Here is a 23,127-nt window from a genome sequence, read left to right as displayed (position 1 = left end):
CACACCTGTTTTAAGTCTTTGCAGGCAGCAATACTCAGGGTCCAAAATAATTGCTTGTATTGCCTGTTACTTCATATGAAGTTGTTGAATAAAGGAATGTGGAGCCTTTTGCCTTTATTTACCAGTTTGAATTCAACCCAGGTTAGATGGTAGCCATTGTTCTCTCATGGCTGCTTGGGGATCTGGGTGAAGTTAGGAGATAGTCTTGGTCCGGTTCCTAGAGGATAGGAGTCCTCGCAGGATTGTGACTATTTTGCCACCTTTGAGGCAGTCTCAGTAGAGATGTCAAGAAATGAGTGAACTGCTCTTTCAGCCCAAGAGATAGTGCAGTCTGGAAGGTGCCTTAATAAAGCAGCATGCACTGCCTGAACTGTCCCAGTTGTCTGGATAAATAGAGGACTATAGAGTTTCTAACATGGTCAGGTCAGTCCCTTGCACTAAGAATAATAGAAAGGAAAAATAAGTGAACCAAAAAATATTGTGGCTTGATTCCGACTTCACTTAAATTAGAGATTGTAAATGAGGTAGCAGGATATTTATCTATCTTATTGCACTGAGCAAGGTACTTTTCTGAACAGTTGGTCCGAGAGGGGAGGAGAAAATCTGAAGGGAGGATTTTGGAGCAGATCATCAGAACTAGCGTATAGCTAGAACAACGGCTGGACTTCAGTATAGGTAAGCCCTCAGTCGAATCAAAGCCTGCCACCTCCTGTGAATGATGCCGTGAGGCTGTTAGCAAGTGAGCTAAGACAGATGTGTGGTGGAAGTAGACAGAAAAAATTATCGGTTAGTGAGGAATGGGTACTTTTTATGCCAGTAGATTGATATATGTTAGAATTTTAGAAAAGGTAAGAAGTCCTAGAAAAAGAAAAGGCTACCAGTGGTAAATTCCTGGGCCTGTCTCATGTCATCTCTCTTCCTCCTCCCTTCTCCCCTGCCATTTCCTATTACTTCTCATTCAGATGATTCCCCACTCCTGAAAGGGTGAGGGGAGGGAGAGGAAGTGTTGGTTTTAAACTGCTACAGTTGGCTCCTAAAGGTATTGATGTTGTCTGGCCTCTTTTGCATATATCTTTTCTTCCATATTTGTTATCCTTTGTAGAAAACAGTGAGTCTGAATTTTTGGTTTCCCTGATCTCTAGAGCAAAATACCATGTTTTTTGCTGTTGACCAATAAAGTGAATTTTATGAACTTTCATCTTAATTCATGGTAATTTTTTTTTTTAAAGAGGTTTGCATTTTTAAGGTGGGTTGGGAATTGGGTTGGAACTTTTTTTAATTTTTGATTTGCTTTCACAGTGGGATCAGCCAGACAGCTTCTTTTACCCTGTCTGTAAATGAAATCATGAAAGCACAAAACATTGTGGTTGTCCTTATCAAAGCTGATATTAGATTATATCATAGAAAGGATATTTAAAGTGCCCTGTTGTATATAATAACAATTGGACTTCTGTTTTTTCCTGTATGTACCCATCAGCATCCCATTTACTGCAGATACTTAGTCATTTGAATAGCATAACTTCTTCATTTCACAAAGCTGCATTCTTTTAATGTTTTACAAATATTCTCTCTACTGACTTATAACCATTACCTGTAATCCTCGATTTATCAATAATAACCTGTTTGTCATCTAATAACCTAAAGATCAAAATGACTCTGTCTCTAATTATGTTAGTTCTTCTAATGAAATATATATATTTATATTTATAAATAAACTGCAAACTTGTACATTTATAAGGACGTTAACTTATGTAACCATACTTAAAGATGTCAGCACTTTTTTTTTATTAACTTTCTGCTGTCAGGTACCTTTTCACTCAACCCTGAACTCTTTTGTCTCTTACAGTATATTTTCCAAGTCTGTAAAATTGCTTGCTGTCACCTCTGAAACACTGTTCACATACAATATTTTATAGCATGACTTTTTGCAGAAATTCTTATTGATTTTTTTGCCTCCTGTAATTCCCTCCCTTTAATACTCCCAGAATCCAAACTCTCCAAATTTTAGCCTGACCAAAATGTGACAACTATACCATAACAGGGCTGCTACCACTTGAGCAGTCCCTCACAGCAAGAACTCCCTTTGCAGCAACCTCCCTCTGTTCTACCTCTTCAGGGCCCCTTTCAGGTCCCCCGCAGCCTTTCTTATTAATGCGACCACCCTCCATTGGGGGCTGTTTTAATGTCCAAAACAGTTCCAAATACTCCATTACTGCAATTTGAAGGTTCAGTTTATCTCTGGCTTTTCTGGCATCCAAATAGAGTTCTTTGCTGCTCTATCCAGGGTCACTTCTCATAGCTGTGTCCCCTAGAATTTAACTCTCTGGCTTCCTTCTCTTATCAGTGTCTCTCCTGCTCTGAAGGAGAATGCATTTTATATACTGCCCGGCGCCATAGAAAACTGTCCTGATTGGCTGAAAGAAGAAGGGAGCTCTGATCCCATGCCCTTAACGGAACGGTTCATGGGGTTTTGCCTCCATCCAGCTCCTAATTCACTGCATTTTGTCCTATTTTCTTCTACAGAGCCATTTCCTGAGCCTTTGATTGCAACCCCCTGCAACAGATTCTTCTGGACCCTCTGCTCTTAAAGGGCCAGTATACCCCATTGTGCCACTATACAGACCTTAAAAGAAAATGCCCCCAGACTCAAAGATCTTAACTGTGTTTCTGTCCATTTCAGTACCCTGCTACAAATATATCCCTGTTTCAGGATCTTTCATAGATTTGATGCATGCTTCTTTTAAGTCCTGACTCCAGAAATCATCTGTATTTAAGAAGGCCACTTAAGTATGTGCTTAGGTGCTTTCCTGAAGTGGGGCCTTAGACTTTCTGACCCCACCATCTCTTCCTCTCCACCATAGGTGGCAGCTTTTCTACCTATCTGCCCTGACATCTGAACAGCCTTTTTAATTCTCTAACATTATCTTTACTTCACACTCTTTGGTCAGTCAGTCTGTCACTCTCTCTCACCTCTGTTTGTATGTCTAGTAAGTCTGCATATTGTATGTAGAACACAAATGTGAAGTTGTATTGAACAAGCCACCTAGCATTCTCCCCATAATTTGATCATGCCTATCATCAACTCTTTCTTACCCCATCAAGACCTGTGGTGCATTTTACTGATAAGTTCAGGAATATACCACACAAAGGGGTGAAGTTTTGATATGAAAAATACTGTGTAAGACATACATTGTCTTATATTATAAATCTCCATTTTAGTAAGGTTGGAAATAGCTAATTTAAGAGGTTATCTGAGCTTTTATTTGTATATAAATTGCATCCTGGAAAAATACGTAATAGTCATATGTATGCACATCTCTCTCTTACACATGCTCACACATACACACACAAAACTGCAATAATTGATGTCCTATCCAGCTTGTTTTGTTCTTTTTAATGCTGATGTAATATCGTGCATCAAGCACATCACACAATTTTTGCATGCTTGTTTTCTTTGGTTTCAAACCACTTAAGCATTTATTTACCTTACAGGCTAGACTGATTTTGAAAGAGCCTCTCTAATCACTCAAGTCAATAATACACATTTTTAAAGAATGACTAATGTATTTACCCAAGAGACCAGTATAGCTGTGAATGAGCCTTTCCAGTCTGTTGGATAGATAAATATGCATTTTATAAATTCCCTGGAAGGATTCTTGGTTTTTCTTTATGCATGAAAAAGAAAATAATAGACTCCAACAGAAAAAACAACTACTAAACCTATGATGTAGATTCACTGTTAAAGGGATGTTTTCAAATAACTGTGTAGGTTTTTTTCATTTTTATTTTTTTGCTGTCCATTCTCTCAATATCTTGTTAGACTCTTGTAAGGTATAAATACTTTTCCTGCTGATTTTTTCCTTTCTCTATTTGGTAACTGCTTCCCACCCCTATGTTTGAATGGGGCTGCCATGAACATGACTATTCACTTTGCAACTTCAACCATATCATATCAAAGCATCTTTATTTATGCATCTGATCATGTGCAAAACTCTGGGAAGTGATATTATCATCTTTTTGCTTGCACAGCCTGCCCATATAGAACTAAACATCATTTGAGAAGGCCAAACAGAAAATAGTGGTACTGACAAATTGCTCATTGAGGAAGTAGTTGATTTCTCCCACCTGATTTTAACAGCTCAAGGCAAAATACATGTGTGGCCTGAGAAGCCTGATACTTGTTGTCCTTTTAAGTCTGATGTTCAGTGATGACTTTTGTCTTTGTGCGGGATTGTATTTTATTATTATTGTTCATTATCTCATTCTTAAGCTATGTTGTGATGTGTGTATTGACTGTTCTTGCCTTGTGTCAATTAGTACATAAATTACAGCGGTATGAATGTGTTTTACGCCTTTGCTTCAGGATGTGTTAGCTGTAATTTTTAGAACATAATTTTAGGTCACTTTCAGAATCTCACTTGGCCTAGGTTAATTTTAACATCATTCTGATTTATTTGTGTCACGTCTACTGATTGCATCCTGGCACTACCCAGGCACGGACATGCACACCCCTTCCCCCACCAAAAATAGTTTAAGATCAGAAGAGCTTACAGTCTTGACATAAGGCTCTATGAATACAGCACATTTACAATATCTGACATCTCTGAGGTTCTAGTCTTGGTCCTAAATGCCTGCGTGTGAACTACAACATACTTTTTAAAACTGGCCACTGTGTGTAATTGTAGTAGCTCAGTAACTGATTCAATAAGATAAGGAGTCTGAAAAATCTAAGATGCAATCCTGGATTAAATGCTTACATTTACATTTTAAGATTGGTGAAGGTTTGAACTGGCAGGAAAACATCAGGGACGTGAGGACTATAATAGCAGCAAAGAGTCCTGTGGCACCTTATAGACTAACAGACGTACTGGAGCATGAGCTTTCATGAGTGAATACATCCGACAAAGTGAGTATTCACCCACGAAAGCTCATGCTCCAGTACGTCTGTTAGTCTATAAGGTGCCACAGGACTCTTTGTTGCTTTTACAGATCCAGACTAACATGGCTACACCTCTGATACTTGAGGAATATAATGTCATCTGATAGCAAACACACAGCAATGATATCAAAGTAGTAAATTGTTATATTTAAGAGCTTAACTCTGCTGCTGCCCTGCTCATGGAAATCCTGCAATCTTGGAGAAAAGTGAAAAAGTACCTTATATCATTTACCTGTGTGCATTTCTCTACATTTATTTATTTTTTAAACCTTATTGATTTGACTCAGCTGACCTTCCATCTGCAAAAGACTCACTGATTTTGGTGAAAGTTCTGGGAGTGGAAGAGCTGTACAGTAGGACGCTTAAATCAAGGGTTCAATTTATGATGCTCAAACTGGTAGCCAGAATTCTAGTGTCACCTCCGTTAGGTCTAGTCTTTCAACTTACACTGTTGTTTTTGCCCAAAAAGGGCCAAAGATCGTCAAATGCAGTGCATGTAGAGTAAAATCATTCCTGTAAAATTGATGATCCATCCAGTTATGAATCTGTAGAGGTTGTTCGAAAGGAAATGCAGCTCTCTCAGTTCTCGGACCTCTGTGCCAGTTTGAACTTCATGGCTGCAGGTTTAATCCCTCAGTATTATATCAACAATTCATTTTGTGATATTCTGGCTGACATGCTCTCCTTCCTTATTTATTGATGTCTTCAGTCATCAGCAATGAGAGAAAAATACACTATTTGTCAAAGTAATGGTGGATTACTCTCAGTTACAGTTGATGCTGTTATCATGTCTTATAAAAAGCTAAAAATGTGAACATACCATTGATAGGAAAAAAAGATTTGAAAAAATACAGTAACTTTCTTAAAGTTGGCATATAAAAATATATAGCTGCATCCTACAAAGATATTTTTGAGTCTTGTTTGTGAAATACCAGACCATTTTAGCAAATGTGCTTTTTATTTCTTCCTTTGAAAGAAAATCTACTCCTGACTCTTCTTTTTATACACACACACACACACACAGACACACACACCAAATTTTGAATAATAAATATTTCCAGCTGACACTAGTTCGCTCGAATTTGGCTGATTGTTTTACTCTACTTTTTAAATAACAGATATTTTTCTTAAAGAATACAGTGAATATATGTATCCTTTCATGTAGTCCAATACTTTAAATGCTTTAATAGCGATTGATAATAAGCACATTACAGTTTCATCCAGTGGGTTATGGGACATACGTGCTGATGAGCCTTGAGTCGCTTTTCCTACTCTACCATCTGTATAGCTGTACTCCACCTTACAGCTTTTTAACTCAGTAACCACATATCTTATCACATTTCACCTTTGGGAGGCATTGTATATACAGCTAAAAGTAAAGAGCTGCAAGCCAGCAGGGACAAGATAGCATAATGGGGATGTCAATTTGTGATCAGATATCTGAGGAAATATTTATCTTACTTGTACTGTACTTGGCAACAGATCCAGCAAAATAAACTGTAATGAATATTTTTGGTCTTTAGCTGACAGAATGTATATCACTGTGCACTGAAATTGTTATTGGGGATGTGGGAGCAGATGTCCAGGGTTTCTTTGCCTCATATTTGAAAAAAAGTTTAAGGCAGCTTAAAGTTGAATCATGTCCTGAAAATGTCCCCATTTAAAATTGTAAGTATTGCTATGTTGATATATTACTGATTTTTTTTCTGACTCAGTCTCTTTCTACAATTGTAAGAATCAAATGTCAAGATCTTGCTTATTCACAATTCAGTAATACAGCAATAGCAACGTGTGGTTTTGATATTTAGAGAAATATAGAATATACTTGATTTGATTACTCTCTTTTTGGCACAGCTAGGCTGAGCAGCCTAAAGGAATGTGCATAGAACTGGAAGTCAGAAACGAATGTTTGTGTCAGACTTGCTATGTGGCCTGAGGCAAATTGTATCCATTTCCCCTTCTGTAAAATGGGGATCATATAACTTAATTTATTCCCTCAGAGGGATGTAGTGAGGATTAATTAATGTTTGTATAGCGCTCTGAAGATGGAAATATCTTCTACATACTAGGCATTATTTTCTTATATGTGCATATCTGTAATAGCTATTTCAGGTTAACATGAGATTAAAGTTATTTTAAAAGGAAAATCCTGGCCTTGTTCACAGCTTTTGTGTTATGTCTTGAAGCTTGAATTTTCCCTATAATTTTGCAATTATTTAATGCAGTATGGGCTATGGAAGCAACCAGCCAAAGTATAAACAAGAGATGATGCCTACCGATTGATTAATGTGATTATCAGAAATACTGAGACCCAACAGAACACATCTCCAAGCCTGCCAGAAATGCAAGACTCATCCTGATGTGCCATCAGTGGAGCAAAGCAAAACGCCCGTTGTGTTGGGGAGAGCAGGCAGGGTTAACACTAAAATAACAATTTCATTTTAGTAGCAAGTGGAGTTAGGGGAGAGGCCTTCAGTAGCTCCATAACTGTGCTGATATCTCTTAGTAAAAACTTCCTGATATTTCCCAGCAAGGAAAAAGAGGGGGAGAGACAAAAGTTAAGAACATGTGAGAAGTATGAATTCCCACCCTTCAGAGCAAGTATGAAATTCTTCTTGACATTGTTGTGTAGACCAAAGGTGAACATGAATCCCTGTAGCCTAAACTATCTCATTAGACCGTCAAGGTGACAGCTTCTGGTTTGATTGTTACCTCTTCATATGTATGCTGTTTGAGACATTTAAAGCTTGTTAGTTATTTCTTCTTTCCATTTAGGTGGAGTGATTAGGCTCTCTCATATATTACAGTGCTGTTTTTCTTTAAATATATTTATTAGAATTTAACTTGACATGTTGGGGCTTACAGAGAAAAGCTGTATTTTTCATGATTTACATTTTGATTTTTTTAATGCAGAGCAGATTGGACAAGAAATGTTGGAAAACCTGAGCCAAGACAGAGAGAAGATCCAGCGTTCTCGGGAAAGGGTAAGTTTGACGATAAAGAATTGTTGGTGTAGGGTTTTGTGTGCTCTGGGCAAGTTCACTGTGCAAGCAGAAATAATCCAGTACATTGATTAAATCCTTAAATAAGTCAACTGTTATATCACGATATGTAATCACAACCCATCACTACTTATTAAAAAGTAAAAGTCCAATATGGGCTCATCCTGCAAACTCTGATTAGTACAAGTAGTCCCATTGAAGTCTATGGGTCTTCATTTGCAAGGAAGAAATTGGCCCCAATCCCGCAATCAGACCTGATAAATGTGTGTCTTGGAATTTTTTCAAGCCCAATTTTTTTTCAGTTTCTTCCTGTTCCCGCCTGTAGCAAGGTCAAGAAGGAATGAAATTTTCCTAGGAAGCTGACTGGTGAGCCTCCAGTCATAAGCCATCGAAAGACCTGTTGTCAGAAATGGAAGACCTCAAATTCCTAGTACTCCATCCATTATATACCTCTTAGTTACTGTTTTCAGGTCTCCATTAGATCCAAATGACAGCATATGTCTGTGGCATGAGGTCCACTTGAAGGTTGTGATCTTAGCTCACATCTCTATGTATCCCATTTTCTAAATTGTTAATAAAACAAAGATGGAGGCCATTGTCCCTCAGTGGGCAATACCTTTGCACTACACATGCAGAGGCATCATGTTACAGAGTAAGGAGATAATAGACTTTTTCTATAGGACTCAGATATGACTGAGCTGGACTGGAATATTGCATTCAGTTCTTAGCCCCTCATTATTGAGAAAATATTGACTAATTGGTTGAATTTACTTACAGTAATTTTAAATGAGTTAGATGTATGGATAGAGGTATATAGTTTGGCTAGACATTGAAGGTATTATACTAGTTTCCCTCTGTCTGAAAAATGTAAACTCCATAGATGGCAAGGGGTGCATTAATTTAAGATTGATATGGAGCATAACTAAAAATATTTGAAATGATCTAAGAAATTACAGATGTAGGTTGCATATCAGGAAGAATATCACACAAAGAGATTTACTAGACTGCCAAGGAAATGGTAGAAACCAAGAGTCATTTAATTTACCAAGAGTGGGCAGGGTTCTGAAGAATAGTGGGTTTTAGGGATTAATACAAAATTATCTATAAAATAGACAAGATTTTCTAATTCCCACCATACCACTCAACTCCGTCAGTCCTAACACCTCATTTATTTCCTTCTCCCTTCTTTCTCCTATTATTTAAAATAATCAATTTTTAAAAACTCGTACACTTGTCTAGATTTTCATTTTCTCATCTCAAAGCACCTTCCAAAAGGAAGTACTGTTATACCCATTTTGCCAAAGATCACACAGGAAGTCTGTCAAACCTTAACCACAAGATCATCCTTCCCAATTTCACAGAAAAAGTTAACAACAAAGATTTTTTTCCCCAATGTATCTGTATAAATAACAGATTATTCAATCTATGATCAAGACATATTATTTGAATGTCCATTTTTATCTTCACTTGCTAGCCATGCTTGAGGTTTTATGTTTGTCCGTCAACAGCTAATGACATTGCAACCAGCTAAAACAGAATTCTCTTGCTCTGGCTTGACGTAGCTGAGTTTGTTTTGTCATCAGTTGTTGCACTCATCAGTGAGCTCACGTATTAGGAGGGAAATGGAGGAAGAGCTATCTTGGAAATATTTTCTTTTGGAATAAGTGTATTTATGATTTGAAAATCTGTATATTGAGTTTTCTGCCAATGCAGAAAAGAAGAAGTTATGTTTTTGTTGTTCCTTTAGGCTGTTTGCCTATTTGTCTAACCTTTCTTATGCTTGTTCTTACCTTAGGAATATCAGGTCCTGACTGCCTGCATTTTGCTAGAGAACTTTCAGACCCTGGATAGTGGCAATCTAAGAATCATTACCTTGAGCAGTGATTTTACCTTTCAGGTTTGCCAAACTTCTCCAGCAAAAAGATGGAAGTTAGGGCCTGATATTTAAAGGTAAAAAGCAGAAAACTTCTTTTTATAACAAAAGGAAGGAGGGAAAACACCATATTACCCTCCCCCTCTGACCTGCTGTGTTTGAGCCTATCATTACATGTAATAAAAGAGCAACTGGAAAGCACACATATTTGCTTACAGTTTATCTCTGGCATAGATAAAAACTTGGTTTTGTAATGAGCTTTTAAAAAATTGCAGCAAAGTACGTTTTTCTGTTGCATATGTCATACTGGATTAATCTGGTTTTCCAGAAATTGACTTTACCTTATGCATCATAAAACACTCATGACATGGCCTTCCCAGAACAAAGCACACACCCTATTACCTCGTGGTTCTTAGTTACAAAGCATTGGGACAAAGTCCAGCCTTTTCATTCAAAGTAGGGGTGTGGGAGTGTCAATTATTCCTATCCTTCTACTTTTTTCTTCTTTAGTAGCATTTAATTAAATAATATAACCACAAAAAAATTCTGTAAAATATTATATGAGACATTCATAGCTAAAGGTCTTATCTAGCAGTCATTTACTACTAAGTGTGGTGAATGCAACTACTCACAGTGGTGAGCATTAAACATCATAGTAAATATTTGCAAGATCAGAAAATGGAAGCTGTTCTTGATGCACCTTATGTATTAGGTATTCAATACGGTTGGGTGTGACTTATGATAGCGAAAATTCTTCATTATCTTTTACGGATTTATAACGCAGAATATGTTTTGTCTCCGAAACCAAAGTCTCTGATGGCAGTAAGGCATTTATTGCCCTACCTGCTGAATCATCAGGTAACCCATTACATCTGAATTTATAATAAAGAAGTAAATACTGAATGAAGTGTGGTAAAATTTAGAAAATAAATATAAAAATACCCATCTCCTTCATGAACTCTCCAGACAAATCCCCTCTCTTGTGGTTAACTGTCACTGGAGGCATTCCAAGCAGCCTTTGGGAGGTGCAAGCTTCTGATATAAAGACCTAAGTAATCTAGAACTGAGGGTATAAAGGTTCCCCATCAACGCAGTCCCTCAGTTCCTATTTTTGCACCTGCTTAAGCAAGTTGTAGAACAGTCTTCTCTCATCAAATTTTCTAGTTTCTCTTTCACCTTTCCCTTTAGATTTCAACTGCACTCTGTCTCTGTACATGTGTGTATCTAGAGTGTTTTTATTCTTGTTCCCCTTCTGAGAAAATTGTTGTAGTTTACAATGCATTTCAAAGAAGGGCTTGCTAGAGTAGTTAGATTTTGCTGAGCTTTATTCCTGACTTTGCAATCAGTACAGAAAAGATAGATTAGGAAACAAGACTCAGTGACTGAGGAGGGTCCTTCCCATCTGATGTCCAATACCGAAATTTAAGGTGCATGCTTTCTACAATAGTAAAATAACCAGGATTAACCAGAAAATTTGTTGTCTTGTCTGTGAAGAAGACAGTAGAGATGTGCAAATAGCTGAGTTTTTGTTTCACTGGCTGTTCCAAAAATTGAAGAAGAAAAAATACTCATTTCAGGTCAACCTGAAACCTGCATTTTTGGGCATTTTCGGTGAATAGAAAATTCCAAAAAACAAAAGCACTTTTGGGTCGTACTTGATGTTTTGTTCAACCCAAAATGAAAGGTTTGTTTTGATTTTAGGCATTTTTAATCATTTTCTTAAAAAAACAAAGGAAACCTGGTGATAGAGTCCCAAGGGGACCTAGGCACTTCACAAAACCAAGGACAAGGAGGCCTCCATGGTAGTGCCCCACTTCTTATATCCAGTAGACAAGTGGTTGGGGCACTTAGCTGCAGTGTAGAAGAATTATGTTTGAATCCCCTCTCTAGAGCACTGACTGCAACCCAAGTGCCTTAAGCACCAGGCTATTGGCTGTTCTGGGGTAGCTGTTCTCTGAGCTATTCTCTCTTAGTCTCTCCTGTTTGAGTTGTTTCACTTGGTATAAATACTTAAATATTTATTAGACCAGAGAGAGAGTGAGAGTGACTCTCTAGCCTCCGTTGTCTTGTACTGAAAACTGCTCTTAAATCTGACATTTGCCTAAAATGCAGTGTTTACTATAGAGCTCTATAACAAGCAAGTTAATTAAGTTCAGTTGGATATATAGTGTTGCTGAGCACTGTTAGACCACTACCTTTTTTCCACCAAAGGGGTGGGAAAAGCTATTATAATATAATTATAATATGATATATAATCTCATATACACCCATATATTAGTAGTTTGCACAATCTCTATAAAATGTTTTGGGATCCGTTTAAATTAAAATTGCTATAAACTGTAAGATTAGTTCCTACTTTCATATTTAAAATAGGTAAAACTTTGCTGTAGAAGCACGATGGAAATATTTTAAAGATGTATTTTCCACTGTGTCAATAATATGACATTGTTCTGTGATATTGTTTTTCCTTCAGATTGCTTTGTCTGGAGCATCTATGAAAACAACTGAAAGAATAGCATGTGAAAAAACAAGAATAGCTAACCCTTTGGGTATCTCCTCATCCCTTCGTACCCTCATTCAACTCCCAGTAACATTCATAGGACAGATGACACACGCGTGCACACACTCGCACACAGACACACTGGAAAATATAGATACCAATCTGTAATGCATTTTGTTCCTCAGATCTTTATTTGTAGCACCTTTGCTTTTTATTACATCCACTGTTGAATCTTTCACAGATTTCATCTTTTGTAACGGGAAAAAATCTACACTTAAATTTCGGAGCTTTACTAGAATTGAATGCAAGCTAAAACTGAGGAAGATTAAACCAATGTACAATAGAACTCTCTTCTGTTTGTACTTAATGGAGTGTGTGGGGGTTTTTTGTTTTGTTCTTTTTGTTTGTTTTTTTTAATATAACCCTCTTCTCCTCAGCTTAGAGAAACAGATGCAAACTTGGGGAAGAGCTCTAGGATCCTAACTGGCATGTTGCGAAGGTAAGGAGAAGGTAGGGATGCCTTTGTCTCTATCTGCTTTATTATTTTTAATTATAACTCAGCATTTGGCTAACTTGCATGTTTTTTTCCTCACAATCCAGTACATAGAATCTCTTGAAACTAAATATTGATGTTGGCACAAGCATTCACTGAGGAAAAATCAGATGTGAGGGACATTTTTACCATAGGAGTTTTGCACAAACTAGGAAAAGAATTTAGGTTGGCTATAAAATAGTTTTCCATTGTGTAATGCCAACAGACCCTGGTTGTCAGCAGGCGGGATTGAACCTGGGACCTCTGAAGCTTAGTGTCTGAGCCTCTATTGCATGAGCTAAAAGCTAGATGGCCATTAGCCAAAGCTGTTAGCAGACTCATCAATCTGTAGCTGGGTTAAGTGTCACTAGAGGGGGACAGAGCACCACACCTAACAGGGTAAGTACAGCTGCATCGGAGGTGTGGCTCCTTTGTTGAACTATTTGTAATTTTTTATCCTGTTCTAAAAATAGGCTGTTTTAATGGAGATAAAGAACGTATTATTCCTGGGTATACAGTCAGGGGTTTTAACCTATTAGTTTAAATTTGATTGTTTTATATTTATAACACAATTTATACTCGGAGCAAAATTTAAAATAATTCATTCTAGTTTGAACATACTAGGGAGACATCTTTTTTAGAACATTGTGTTTTGAGCATGCTTCTCCTGTGTAGTGTAATATTATGGAAATGTATCCTTGGGATTTAAAGTGAAGTATGAAGAAAAAAATTGCAACTCCTAAAAATCTACTTGGGATTTTAGGGCGAAAGATATTCAGTGATTTTCAGCCACCTCAAATTTAAATCAATACCTTTACCAAGAAAGCTTGTTTTAGCCAATGGAATCCTTGGACATAGAATTATTTACTCAGCAAAGCAGTACACTTGTAGCACTATAATGTCTGTATTTCTAGACTCATAGTTGGCTCCATAAGGAATAGTCACCCTAATTATAAGTGGCATCGGACATGCTAGGAATGATACTTTTAAGGAATAGGTTATTCACAGAATATTCCACAAGAAGCTGATATGAACTGACCCTTCCTAAGTTGCTCTTCACAACATGCAAGCCTTTTTATAGTGCGTATTTGTTCTTTAAAAAAAAATCCGAAGTTTTAGCTAAGTTAGCGATTAATCGCTAGCCTTGGAAAATATTGGCAAACAGAATTTTATAAGTTATTCTTCAGTGCAAGCTTTATCTCTCCATGAGTCTCCTTCAGAAAATAGCTTTCTTAATTCCTGTATACTCAGCTGACAAAGGTTAAGATAACTGCACTTCGTGCCTCCATTTCACAGACTTCTCACGTTTCCAACTCTGAACGATAACATACAAAACTCTGTGATTAAGAGTAATATGTAAGTGACACAAGCTAAATTCAAAATCTATGGAGAAAGGAAGTGGCAATTGAAAGAGATGCTTCAGTGCTTGTAGACAATATAAAAAAAACAAAACCATAGCCTCCCCAGGAAGGGCCCTGCGACATGAGCTGTAACGAATATTCTGCATATGTCTCCATTTTGTCAAATCTCATTAAAGGGGCTTCTTGCTTTATGTCAATTGAGCTGTCCAAAAATCATTCATCATTTTTAGTGTAAAAAAAATCATGCAGTTATTTAAATAATATATTAATGTTAAAGTTCAGCTGTCATTTAATAGTATGGCTTAATCAGACATAGCATTTAGGAAAAATAGTTTTTTCGGGCTTTACTTGGCTTTCAGGTTGGCAGATTCAAATAAGGATTTATGGGTTTCTAAACCAATGTATTTTTTCCATGTTTATGCTTGATGTACCTCAGCCTTGTTTTTACAGGACTCTGTAGTCTGTTATTTTCAATAAAATAAAGTATCTGCTCACATTGAGTTTGAATACATTTGCAAGTAATTTGAAGAGGCTGGAACAAAAACATATGCTGTAACCTTTGACTTTGTTTTGTGTTTGGAAATCACAGTTTGGAGTCCTAGTTTATAAGTGTTCCATAAACCAAATGAAAAATATGACCTTTGTGAAATATACTCGAGGATCTGTTTTCCGACAAATGGATTATGTAGTCAAACACTAAAAAGGCATGTTTTTTGTATGTCAGAAGGGCAGTGGATTTTCTCTTTCTTTGTTTAAAAAAAGAAAAAGCCTAACTGAATCACCCATCTAGTTAAAAGGTTAAGATTTAGGCCAAGCAAATAGGGTATATCTGTGCAATTCATACAGATGAGCATAAGGAGTTGCCCTTGTTGAGGTAATTGATATAGTAGGAGACGCTCTGAACATTTTCTCAGGACATTATTAGCAAACAGGTAGTATCCAGGAGTGATATAATATTTCATGACTATAATGAAAAAACTGTCTAGCAGTATCCCAGCCTCAGCAGCTTCTAAATGTTGTTTAGCCATTGAGGAGCAATCACAAGAGATTAAAAACAGAAAGTCAGCAAAGTACAGGAAAATAATTAGCAGAGATCGGCAGTTGGGTCCTGGTACTGCTTAGCCCACTAAGTACCCCACATTGAATTGCTGGAACCAATAAAGAACAATGATGGAGGGCCATATTTCACAGTTATCAGGTAGAAAAGATATTGTTACACTGAACACTGTAGTAGCTGTTATCATGTATGAATCTGCTGCTACTCTTTGAAGTCATACGCCTGCCTTAGTGATTATAAATGTGATGTATTGAGTGTAATTGTTCATATTTCTATAGCTGGGAAAGGCCAACCAGCCTCTTGTGAGCATGGTCAAATGTAGTAAGGAGTTACATATTTAGAGAGGCTTATGAACCTCAATGCAGATTTATGCTCCAAACTGACGGTAAATACCTTTCAGCTATATAGAACCTTTCATTAAAGGCGAGTAAACGTTATCCCTATTTTACAGCTGGAGGACTGAAATAGACACAGATTAAGTGACTTTTCATAGCTCACACAGTGAATCAAGTGGCAGAATAGGAACAGAATTCCTTATCCCAGTTTGCTGCTCTAACCACTACAGGAAATGGCTGCCTCATGTGAATCAGAATTCATTACCTACTGCTAATTTGGCACAAATAGCTGCATGTGGATATTCAGCTGAAGAGAGATCTAGGATAAATGTTTAAAAACTGTCTCCTCACTTAAACTAGAATGTAATCCATCTTCATTTCCAAATATGCAGATATTTTCAGTATCCTGAAAAGAAGATAGACTGAGATTGCATCTAAAATCGCATATTGTATTTAGAAAGTTCACTATGAGGAAGATCAGCCAACTGATAGGAATTTGCGAAGATCAATCAAAATGACTAAGGGACTATTTAATTATTCATTTTGGTTGTCACTTATCCATGGCTCTCGGCACCACCCAAAATTTAATACAATGATAAACCTAAAATGTTCAATAAATAACATTGGCCAGCAAAATTCCAATTGTAGTTTCCAATGAACAGATTCTCACATAAGATAATGCAACTTTTCCAAATCTCATAATGAGGCCACATCTGAGTCCTCCATTCTTCCACCTCCACCCTTTGCATGATCTTAGCAGCTCACAGTTTGTTGGACAGATTGAGGGAAAGGTATAAATCCCACTACACATTATGAGATTCCTTCATTTTGATAAACAAAATTTCTCTGCCTTTCTTTTGTCCATGATCAAGCCATGAAAAGCTTTAACAGAGATTTAGGATAACCTCTTTGGAGAGTCTCCAAGCCACACACTGCCTAATGGGAAACAAAAAAAATCAAACAGTAACCAAATAAGTATTCCAGGTGTGAATCTCTCAACAGCAGATGCATTCGGCAGCAACTCTTCCTCTAAATTCATTTATTCCAGCAGATGTAGAATCCAAGAACTTTTTTGACATCATCATTATTATGAAAAGTATCTAGTACCCTCCAAAATGACACATTGTTTTCTCTTTTAGAACGTCATGGTTTCTGACCTTATGACTCTACCTTCTAATAATTCAGATTTTCATCTTCTGACTTGTTATATGAGATGTACTGGAAAACTCATGAACACATGTGCCCATATAAAAGGACCTTTTTTTAAATTTAATTTTAAACAGGACACAGTCATTAGCTCTAGCTGCTGGAAATGAGGCAAGAAGTATACAAGTCTCAGGTGATAAATTATCTGAATTTCCAACACCTGTATGAATTGCCACCACTAGTAAAACTAGGAATAAGTAGTATTCTATCCCAGTGGTAAAGGTGTTTGAGTTTCTTCTTTAAGATTGTTCCCAGCAATATCTGGCTATAACTGTCCAGATTTCCAATAGCCAAACTTTTGTCTACCCTTGGAACTCCAAAGGTTTTTAGTCCTACACTTATTTTTCAACATTTCAAAATTTCATTATATTTAATAAGTGCCCTGGAAACCCCCTTGAGAGTCTGCACCTCAGTTTGTGCCATTTATACAAGTTGCTCTTGTTCCTGGCAGTTTTCAAATATTTCAATTGTTGCAAAGAGGACTAGTCTTTATTTATGAGATGAATCCAGCTTTAAGGAAATTGACTCCCAGGTCTTACATGTGCGCCATCTCTACAGAATGATTTGGCTGAGTGACTAGGGAGCAGTGGATCCACCAGGCTCTTTTACTTATCTCTTCGCTTGTTGAGATTTCAGAAAATTAAATGTGGTCTGCTCCACTTTCTCAAAGTTCTTCCTTGTCTGCCTAGCCCACATCACCACTCTCACAAATAGCAAGAGAGAACATTCAAATACAAACAGCTGTGCAAAGGAGTTCCTCGTTTACCCACCTTTGCTTGTTTCCATCCCGAAAGTCTTTCACAATTGAACTTTCTTTAGAGCAAAAGCTCTTCTCACTGTCAGTGTGAAGCCTGTGTGATTTGATTCTGCAGTAATTCTTATGGAAGCTTCTATGATTTTAAATGCACTGCGATAGTTCAGTGTAAGATTAGGTCTGTCTTTATAACCCTCATTTTCATGCTTTTGGATAAGTTTTCCTTTCCAGCAGAAATTTTGCATGCTTTGCAGTGGCAATTTTGTTTTTGAAGTTTGAGTAGAATCTGTTTCATCAGTTTTCTAGTGCAGAAAAAAAACAAACTTCAAGGTGTTGTTCTACTCTGAAAAGTGATTTGAAATAGTACATTCTTGTGCAACTGTCTGCCTCCAATCATGTATCTAGAGTCACGTCTGTTTAATCCAGTGACTTATGCTTTGATTCAGAAAAGCACTTAAGCACATGCTTAACTTTACGCATGTGGGCAATCCCTTTAACTTGAAGTAAAAGTGGGAGCTGGGGAAAGAGTTTTAACTCTTGGTTCTTTCCTTGGGCAACACAGCTATGCACTGCCCCATACTTGGGGCTTCCTGCAAAGTGACAAAATAGCCCAGGGGTAGGCAACCTTTCAGAAGTGGTGTGCCAAGTCTTCATTTATTCACTCTAATTTAAGGTTTCACATGGCAGTAATACATTTTAATGTTTTTTAGAAGGTCTCTCTCTACAAGTCTATATATTAATAACTAAACTAGTGTTGTATTGTAAAGTAAACAAGGTTTTCAAAATGTTTAAGAAGCTTCATTTAAAATTAAATTAAAATGTTGATCTAATCCACCGGCCTGCTCAGCCTGCTGCTGGTCTGGGGTTCTGTTCACCTAGGCTGGTAGTGGGCTGAGTAGGGCCTGCGGCCGGGACCCCAGCTGGGAAGGGTCCAGCAGCCAGAACTCCAGACCAACAGTGGACTGTGCGGAGCCGGCAGTCAAGACCCCAGACTGACAGTGGACTGAACGGCTCAGCCCACCGCTGCTCAGGGGTTCCATCCGCCAGCTCCTACCAGCTGGGATCCCAGCTGGCAGATCTGCTCACCCCATTGCCGGTCTAGGGTCCCAACTCTGCCCACATAGAGTGGGTTCCTACCTTCTCCCTGGTTCTGGCCCTTTCTCTTCCTCTCTCTCTGCACTGAGCACAGGGCTGGGGGTGAAGGGTCTGGCCAGGAGCTAGAATGAGGGAGGGGGCTCAGGGTTGGGGCAGGAGGTTTGGGTGTGGGGACACTTACCTGGGCAGCTCCCATTTGGTGTGAGGGGTGCAGGTGGGAATGTGGGGGGGTGGGTGCAGAAGCTCCCATTTGGTGCTCAGGATGGGGGTGGGGATGTGTGGGGTGCATGGGATGTGGGGGAGGTGCAAGAGTCAGGGCTGGGGGCATGTGAGAGGGGTGCAGGTGTCAGGGCAGGGGGGGATGGGTATGTGTGTGGGTGCCAGAGTCAGGGCTGCGGTTGTGGGAGGTGTGTGAAGGAGTCAACAGAGGGCTGGGTGCGTATGAGGAAGGTACAGAGCTCAGGACAGGGGTCTTGGGGTGGGTGCAGGGCTCAGGGCAGAGGGCTGGGTTTGTGTGGGGGAGTCAGGGCTCAGGGCAGAGAGCTGGGTGACTCCCCCCCTCAGAATCCCCACCCGCCCTCTTCTTGTCTCCTGACTACCCCCTCCTGGGACCCTTGCCCCTAACTGCCCCCAGGGTCCCACCCCCATCTAAGCCTCCCTGCTCTTTGTCCCCTGACTCCCCCCTAGGACCCTATCCCCTACCTGTCCCCTGACTGCCCCGACCCTTATCCACACCCCCCACACCCAGACAGACACACACATCCCGACTCCCATGTCTATCCAACTGCTCCCCAGCCCCTGACAGGACCCCCAGAATTCCCAACCCATACGACCCCCCTGCTCCCTGCCTGCCCACCCCTCTCCACACCCCTGCCTCTTGAGCCCCCCCCGAACTCCCGACTCACCCAACCCCTCCAGCTCCTTGTCCCCTGACCACCACCCCCAGAGACCCCTTCACCCTAACTGCTCCCCCCAGGACCTTCCTTGCTCCCTATATCCTGACTGCCCTGACCCCTATCCACCTCTCACCACCTAACAGACCCCGGGACTCTCATGCCCCATCCACCCACCCTGATCCCTGACTGCCCCCTCCAGAGACCCCCACCCCTAACCACTCCCCTGGGATCCCACCCACCCCATCCAACCCACTCTGCTCCCTGTCCCCTGACTGCCTCCACCCCTTATCTAACCGCCCCCGCCCCCGGACCCCTTACCATGAGGTTCCCCACTCATCTGGAGCTCTACTGCTTTGCATGCAGCCCGGCCCCTCAGAATGCTGCACGCGCAACGGCAGGGCTCCGGATGAGCGGGGAGCGTCTTTCCCTTCCTGCGGAGCCAAATACTGCCCCGCGGGAGCGTGCAGCCCCGGCCCCCAGAGTGCTGTGTGCATGGTGGCAGGGCTCCAGGGGGAAGGTGGGGGAGAGGTCGGTGGCTTGCTGCGCTTGGCCGGATATTCCGGCCTGGGAGTGCACACCCTGCGGCTTGCCACGCCGGCAGACTTTTTAGTGGCACACTGGAGTCCCGGCAGGCCCCAGCATGCCATTAAAAATCAGCTCACGTGCCATCTTTGGCACACGTGCCATAGGTTGCTGACCCCTGAACTAGTCTATAGTGTTATATTAAATGTATGTCATAAAATATACAGGATGTATAACATAGGCTTTTGATGTTACTGTGAGAACATTACTTTTTTTTTCATTTCCTGAATTTCAACATTTGTAAATTAAATGTTACACTACTGTAAATGTTTGTATTTTAATATTAAATTACTCCTTTGTGATCATGAAATATGGAGTCTTATCCAAATGAAACTGAAAAATTATGTGGTCACAACTAATCACACGGTACTCCTTGAATAATTAACATATTATTGCACTATGTTATGCCAGAACAAATCTGAGAACTAATTACTACTGGTCATTCTGCTCACTTTTCCCCATTTTAACAGGCAGTCTTATTTCTTTGTTGAAGTGATAGGAAAAACATCTGGAAATCTTAAATGTAATGTCAGCATAATTCTTAAGGGTAAACATACTTCATTACTAGGAATTCCAACCAGAAAACATGTAAACCTTTGAGACTTGTCAAATAAAGGGGTAAAGTTATCCTAAGGATAGAGGCATGTATCAGTAGTACTAAAAAGAAGAATTTAAAAAAATCAGTGTACTTTTCACTGGGTTCCGTGTTCTTATTTCAGATATGAAATGTTCTCTTTTATATATTCCAAGATGCACTTCTTGTAATTAATGAGCAGTTAACAGCCAGTTTTCAGGTCTTGCCACGCTTCCTGCAGACAGTATTCTGCATGTGTGGAAATGATAAAAAGCTCTTCAAAAATCATATTCTGCTTTTACTTAGCACAAGAAACACTTCCTGTGAGCCCATCGTGGAAGTCAGGGTGCTTTTCTTGCATGGTGCTGTGCAAATTTCATGCCCTTTGATAGCACTGGGCACTGAAGATTCTCCGCAGGAAATGCTTGGCACCATTCGGAATCAGGCCATATATGACCATTTCAGCAGTGCAAGCCATGCCCCTGAGGATCAGTGTGTGTCAGAGTGTCCTCTGCAAAACCCCAATTTTTAGCAGTTAGTAATGCAGGGATAAAAATTTAATCAGAGGTTGAAATGAGGCAAACAAAGTCTTAGAGAGAAAGATAATCGATCTTTTCATTTTAATATTTTCAATACACAGGATAAAAAAATATGTATTTCTAATGCTGAAATCTTGCTATTTGTGCCATGTCTTAGGCCTGTCACTCACTTATTCAGGCAGAAGTGTGCAGATCACATGCTGGACATCTGTTTTATTTTTCAGTTTATTTTGGAAGACTTTTTCCCTATGTCCAGTTCACCCCCTGAGCCCATTATGGACATTACTCTCAACAACCTTCATAGGATCTTCCCCCTTTTCTATTTTATGGGCAATGGCCTTTGTTCCCTCTTCTCCATTCTCCCTTTTAAACCCACTGGAATTACTGTCTCACTTGTTCCATTCCTGTTCTCCCACTGCGCTCCCGCCCACTCCCATCAACTTTGTCCATCTGAACAGCTGGAAATGGCATTATTGAAAGCACAGTTATCTTTTTGTGAGACAGAGCAGGTTCTTAATGGATACTACTCCACACTAGATCGTTCTAGACTACATATACCAAGAATAGTTAAATAGGTTAAATAGCATACAACCCCTCTAGTTGCACTGTGTTTGAGAGCTGCTAACTGTCACTAAGAGATTAGAGCTTAAAAGAAGACAGTAAAGTTTATAATAATTTGTTATGGGAGTGAAGCAAAAGGCATTTCGTAGTCAGCAATGACATGCTGTAACCAAAATAAGTGGCGTGTGCCATAACTGTAACATCACGGAAAGTCATAGCTCATGGCAGCAAATTGGCGCAGTGCTTTCTCACAATGGGTCTGATTAGTTTCTGTTCGGGCATTCGGCTGAGTTCTCTCACATATGGTATTATGAATCAGTAAATGAAAATATTTTAAATGTTCATCAGATTGTTTATACTATGAGAGTGAAGTAGGGAAACCACTAGCATAAGCTGGAAGTGGAATTTGTTCTTGTAATTGGACACAACTTTTCTAAAGTCAGCAATGTTGTACCAATTAAGGCCAGCACTGAATTAAGGAACATGTTGTTTTAACACAGCTCCCACTGTAACTGCCACAGAATAACATATACCTACGGTTATACTTATTGCATATCAGGCAGTGTATTTAAGACATTTGTTTATAAGCATGAAGTCCTGTTGAGATAATCACAGCTGCATGAAATCCTGCCTTGTCAGATATTACACTTTGGTCTTCAAGTTAGTTGAAAGATGAGCAAAATCATATGCCGATAGACAGCATCTCTGTGACTGCATCTAAAGAGGCTCATGTGTTCTACCATGAGTGTGAAATAACTGATGCTCAGGAAATATGTTTTTTCTGCACTTCTCTGAGTCTAACGGATATAAATATTTGGTACACAAAGCTTAATTGTAACCTCCACTTTTCATCAACTTAGCCTTGTTTGTGGGATTTTTGGAGCATAGATGCAGAAGAAATCCATAGCTGTCCTAACATGCAACATTTCGGAGCTCAAATGTTGCTGAACTACAGTTTTGTGCACAGACTGTTGTGAGGTTTGCAGATGCAGGGACTGTTTAATTTGTTGGCGTTATGCATTTGTATATCTGAGCTCAGGAATTGGCTTAAGATGAGACACAACGAGTAAGAACATTGAATTTCCATTGTTTGAAACTTCAGTATGAAGAGAGGAGTGAGACAGAAAATAGGAAATTGACCAAAATTTGAAATGTGAAATCTGTTAGATATTTTAAATCTTTAAAAAAAGATGTATGCCATGTCGTTGCAGCCATGTCGGTCCTATGATATTAGAGAGACAAGGTAGGTGAGGTAATATCTTTTATTGGGCCAACTTCTGTTGGTGAGAGAGACAAGCTTCCAAGCTTACATAGAGCTCTT

The 23,127-nt window shown here is 39.2% G+C and overlaps 1 protein-coding gene across 4 annotated transcripts in view; it reads left to right on the top strand.

Annotated features, from left to right (window-relative positions):
• VTI1A (vesicle transport through interaction with t-SNAREs 1A) overlaps window positions 1–23,127 on the top strand; it is a 353,610-nt gene that overhangs the window by 202,918 nt on the left and 127,565 nt on the right. For 2 of the 4 annotated variants that reach the window (XM_032793542.2, XM_032793541.2), the window contains 2 exons: window positions 7,853–7,923; window positions 12,752–12,813. In XM_032793542.2, coding sequence (XP_032649433.1) covers window positions 7,853–7,923; window positions 12,752–12,813 — 133 coding nt within the window. Of the gene's footprint in view, window positions 1–7,852; window positions 7,924–12,751; window positions 12,825–23,127 lie in introns of all 4 variants that reach the window. The other 2 variants (XM_032793544.2, XM_032793543.2) reach the window with 1 other exon arrangement.

The sequence above is a fragment of the Chelonoidis abingdonii genome, chromosome 15, assembly GCF_003597395.2.
Source record: "Chelonoidis abingdonii isolate Lonesome George chromosome 15, CheloAbing_2.0, whole genome shotgun sequence".
Lineage (NCBI taxonomy): Eukaryota > Metazoa > Chordata > Testudines > Testudinidae > Chelonoidis > Chelonoidis abingdonii.
The sequence above is the reverse complement of the archived record's forward strand: the minus strand, read 5'-3'. Positions and strand labels throughout refer to the sequence as shown.